This window comes from Oxyura jamaicensis, chromosome 26, assembly GCF_011077185.1.
Source record: "Oxyura jamaicensis isolate SHBP4307 breed ruddy duck chromosome 26, BPBGC_Ojam_1.0, whole genome shotgun sequence".
Lineage (NCBI taxonomy): Eukaryota > Metazoa > Chordata > Aves > Anseriformes > Anatidae > Oxyura > Oxyura jamaicensis.
Window position 1 is genome coordinate 1,632,278 of NC_048918.1, and position 4,621 is coordinate 1,636,898.

Here is a 4,621-nt window from a genome sequence, read left to right on the forward strand (position 1 = left end):
GTGAACCCCAAGCAAAATTTGGGGTCCCCCTGGGAACCACGTGCCGCCCCGGTGTGACCGCGGTTCCCCGCTTGCTCCCAAGGGCTGCCCATGGAGGAGGTTCTGAGCAGGAGGGTCTGCGAGGAGCTGCTGGAAATGCTGCGAGCGCAGCAGGACGGCCGGTCCCGCAGCGCCATCCTGCGCAGCATCACCCGCTGCATCTACCTGATGGACGCGAAGGTGAAGGGCACTGCGGGGACAGCACGAGGGCACCCCGCTGTGCTCCGGGGTGCTGCGGTTCCCATCCCAGCCCAATCCCCATCTCCAACCCATCCCATCCCATCTCCATCCCATCCCCATCCCATCCCGGTCTGCCCCCCCTCCAGAACCCCACCTGCAGCCCGGAGCACGTCCAGCTGGTGGCCTCCTGCCTGCACGACCAGGACCGGGACACCCAGATCCAGGCTCTGAACACCCTCAGGGCTTTTGCCACCCAGTCCCTGTTTACTGCCCAAATCCAGGTCAGTGCTCTCCCCCCCGGACCCCCCCAGGCCCCTTGCGGCCCCCCTGGCCGGCCGTGCGCTGCTCCCTGAGCTCCCCCAGCTCCGTCCCCGCAGGATTACTACCCCAAGATCCTGGATCTGGTCGTCTCCTCCCGGGACGAGGAGGTGCAGGTGGCGGCGCTGCGGCTGCTCAACGCTCTGCCCGTGCCCCCCAACATCGCGCCGCTGCTGCGCCGCGCGGTGCCCAACCTGGTGGGCTTCCTGCAGTGGGACAACACCACCATCCAGGTTCGCTGCCCCCCCGCGCCCGGCGGGGACCCCCCCCCCGACACCGTGCCCACCCTCCCAGCCGCATCCCCGGTGTTTCTGCAGCTGCAGGTCCTCAGGCTGCTCATCACGCTGTCCCGCAAGGAAGAGCTCCTGCCCGACATCCTCAACTGCCAGGTACGGCCCCCGGCCCCGCACCCGCTGGGATTTGCAGGGGGTTTCCATCCTCGGTTCTACCCCCGGGGCTGCCCCCAGCCTGGCCGCTGGCTCCCAGCATCTCTTTGACCAGGTCCAGCCCGAATTCCTGAGCCTCATGAACAACTCGCAGCCGGCGAAGCTGCTCTGCGAGATGCTGGCGCTGGTGGAGGTGCTGCACGGGGGCTGCGCGAAGCCCCGCCGCCCGAGCAAGAGCCCCCAGAGCGGCAGCTGCTCCCTCTACGAGGTCCTTTTCGGCGAGAACTCCCACCTGGCCGATCACCTCCTGGTCATGTTCGTCCACCCCGAGGAGAGCGTGCAGCTCCATGCGTGCAGACTCATCATGAGCCTGCAGCTGTACAAGCTGGATATGGAGATCGCCGCCGGCGCCCTGAGCAAGCACGTCTCGCCCGCCAGCAAACCCGTTTTCTAGGGGACCTTCACAGCCACCGCGCTCGCAGAAGCAAATAAAACCCAGCACGGCTCCCTCACGGCCGTCCCCTGCACCCTTTTCCTGAATGCCCCCCCCCCCCAAGGCAGGGCTCCCCCCCCCCTCCCCGGCTTATCGTTCGCCCGCAGCCCTGGTCGATGCCCGTTTTCACACGCCGCGTGTGCGCAAGCACAAAGCCGTCTCCCCGCGGCTTTCCCAGGACCTCCTGGCCCTGCTGCCCCTGCCCCGCGCCAGGACGCGTGGAGTGAAAACGCCGGCTTGCGACAGCAGAAATGCTCTTTACTAGAGCCCCCCCAACCCCACCGGGCTCGTTCTGGGGGTGCCGGGGGGGGGCTCGCGTCCTTCACCGCTCCGCCTTGGTGCTCTGCTTGTCCTTGCAGATGCCGAAGTCGCTGTTGGTGATGGAGCCCACGATGCTCCTGTCGGCGTCGCAGGTCAAGCCGCTCTCGCAGGGACACTTGTAGTAGACCCCATAGAGGCTCTGCGGGGACGGGGGCATGGTAGAGGGGCCATCGCGGCCCCCCACCTTTGGGGGTGGCCCACGGGGACGGGCTGGGGACACCACGTTGCTCAGGCACCTACCTTCGGGGAGCACTCCTGGAGCTCGGCCGCCTTCGGCACGCAGCGGGCCAGGCTCAGCCCGCTGCTGCGCTGGCAGCAGCCGCTCTTGCACTGGGCGCTCTGCAGGCACAGCTCCCCGGTGTCCTGCAGTGGCGAGGGGAGGTGTGAGCCCCACGTTTGGCTCAGACACCCCCCCCCCCCCCGAACTACAGCCGTGGAACCAGGGGGTTTGGGCAGGTGTCGGAATCGCTCTGCCCTTTGGCTGGGGCTTGGGCAGACCCAGCAGCATTTGCTCATTCTGGCCCAAAATACGGCCCGCCGAGGTGCTGTTTTCTGCCCGGCTCATGGGATTAGGGCTGAGATGCATCAGGGAAGTCTTCCCCCCCCAACCCGTATACCCTGCAAAGCCCCCCAGGGAGAGTCCTCATTGACTCAAGCCTGTCGGCTGACAGGCTTCCCTGCCCCTCTGCAGCAGGAGAGATCCCTCACAGCCCTGCAAACCCCAGCGCGCCATCCCCCCTGCCTCAGTTTCCCCAGCTGCGAGTGGGTTTTGCTCTCAGGGCTGCAGCCGTCACCTCGGGGCACCCCCACGGCCACTGCCGGAGACCGAAACATCGCGGCCACCTCCACACCCCAAGCGCCGTGCCCCCCGGCTGCAGCCAGGACAGGGTTTTCTCCTCTTACCAAATTGAAGATGAGCCCTCGCTCATGTGGCACGGCCAGGGCCGGGGCCAGGAGCAGCAGGGAGAGGAGGAGGCCGACTTGCAGCGTGCTCGCCATGGTGGGCTCGCTCGGGGCTCTGCCGCGGGCGGCCGGGCGCTTTATAGCCGGCGCCTCCGCCAGCTGACGCGGCCTCTCCTATCGCGGCCGACTCCCCGGGCTGCCACGGAGGAACGGCGATGCCCTCGCTGCCCGGGGTGCGGTGCCAGCGCGGGTGGTGGCGTGGCACAGAGCTGGGGACAACACGCCCTGTCTGTCCCCAGGCAGCCTTCCCCCCACGGGTGGTGCCCCCTTGCCATACGGCAGCGCCTTTGGCCGAAGCAGGTGTGGAGTAACGGACTGGGATTCCCACGGGGGGGTCGGTCCTCCCTGCTCTCCTTCACCCCGGGGAGCTGGGGTGAGCCGCTCGCTCCAAGACCGCCCTGCTCGTGTGGGGCTTCAAGGGCAAACCGAGCCCTGATGCGACAGCAGGAGCTCTGGGAAAACACCAGATCCCAAGCCCAGCTCCTCCACCGACCCAACATCACCAGCACAGCCACCAAGAAACCTGCTTAAGGAAACCCAGAGCATTACAGGAGCGAGCCCACCCCCTGCCAGCCTCGCTCGGTGCCTCAGAGCCCACCGAGGTCCCCCAGGCACCCCCTGCCCAGCGGGTGTTTGCTCTCAGTGTTTCAACGGGTGGGGCATTTGGCTGATGAAAGGAAAACAGCTCTGGGAAGGGCACAGCTTTTCGCACTCGCGTCAGCCCGGCTGCTCTGGGCAATGATTAACGCCCGGGCAGCCCTGACCTCGGGCAGCCATGGGGGTGAGGCTCAGGCTGGCCCTGGCTGCTGGGCACCGCCACGCTGACACCTGGGGAAAGGCCCTGAGGTGCCCACAGGTGTCCCGGGGGTCCTGGCACCCTGTCCCCTCCCTGCCTGCACCCCTCCAGCCCTGCTGGCGTGGGTCTGGGACCCACGGGACCCCGTGTGCGCTCCAGTGGGGCAAGGACCGAGGTGATGCTGGGGAGGGCAGAGGGGAGCAGCCTTGGGCACACAGCTGGGGGGACACGGCACAGCCCAGGACACATCCTGGGACACAACGAGGGGTGCACAGCACACCCCAGGGGCTTCTCAGCACGTGTCCTGGGGTGCATCATACATCCCAGTGCACTCAGCAAGGACCTGGGGCATACAGCAGGGGCATGAAGCACATCCCAGGACCCAGAGCACATCCCAGGGGGGGCACTGAGAGCATCCTGTGGGCACACAGGGGGGGCACAGGGTACATGCTGGGGGCATGGAGCACATCCCAAGGGCACAGGGCACATGTAGGGGGGCACGAAGCACATCCCAGGGTCGCGTCCTGGGGACACGGGGCACATTCAGGGAGCACAAGGTGGGCACACAGGGCACATCCCATGGGCACATCCTGGGAGACGCACAGTTTGGGCACAGGGTGCATCCGAAGGGAATGGGGCACATCCCAGGGGCACCATGGCACAACTGGGGACACATCCAAAAGGGCACCGGGGCACATCCCAGGGGCACATCCCTGGGGGCGTGTCCAAGGGACACAGGGCACATCCGAGGGGCACCGGGCTGCATGGGAAGGGCACGGGGTACATCCCGGGGCACATCCCGGGGCCGTGGAGCGCATTCCAGGGGCACATCCCGAGGGCGTAACCCTGGGGAGCATCCTTGGGGAAAATCCTTGGGGCACTGGGACGCAGCCCGGAGGCGTGGAGCGCATCCTTGGGGCACCGGGGCGCATCGCGGGGGCGCATCCCAGGAGCACCGGGGCGCATCCTTGGGGCACATCCCGGAGGCGTGGAGCGCATCCCAGGGGCACACCCCGGGGGCGCATCCCTTCCTCCTTCCCTCCCCATCCCTGCTCGCTGCCTGGGGTCTCGCCGCCGCCTCCCGGGGCGGTCCCGGGGAGGTCCCGGGGAGGGGGAACGGAGGCG

The 4,621-nt window shown here is 67.8% G+C and overlaps 2 protein-coding genes across 3 annotated transcripts; one reads left to right on the forward strand and one right to left on the reverse strand.

The window, feature by feature from the left end:
• Positions 1-17: 17 nt before the first annotated feature.
• Positions 18-1,380, forward strand: ARMC12 (armadillo repeat containing 12). 2 transcript variants are annotated; one of them, XM_035346866.1, is made up of 5 exons: positions 18-219; positions 366-500; positions 597-770; positions 855-926; positions 1,039-1,380. In XM_035346866.1, the coding sequence occupies exons 1-5, from the start codon at positions 91-93 to the stop codon at positions 1,375-1,377; spliced, it is 849 nt and encodes a 282-aa protein (XP_035202757.1). In that variant the 5' UTR covers positions 18-90; the 3' UTR covers positions 1,378-1,380. The 2 variants fall into 2 exon arrangements, with proteins under 2 accessions (XP_035202757.1, XP_035202754.1); XM_035346863.1 differs by having other exon boundaries at positions 597-926.
• A 126-nt stretch (positions 1,381-1,506) lies between these two features.
• Positions 1,507-3,885, reverse strand: CLPS (colipase). Its single transcript, XM_035346868.1, has 3 exons — positions 2,641-3,885; positions 1,978-2,100; positions 1,507-1,876 (listed from the first exon to the last, which is right to left on the reverse strand). The coding sequence occupies exons 1-3, from the start codon at positions 2,734-2,736 to the stop codon at positions 1,739-1,741; spliced, it is 357 nt and encodes a 118-aa protein (XP_035202759.1). The 5' UTR covers positions 2,737-3,885; the 3' UTR covers positions 1,507-1,738.
• Between the last annotated feature and the right edge of the window lie 736 nt (positions 3,886-4,621).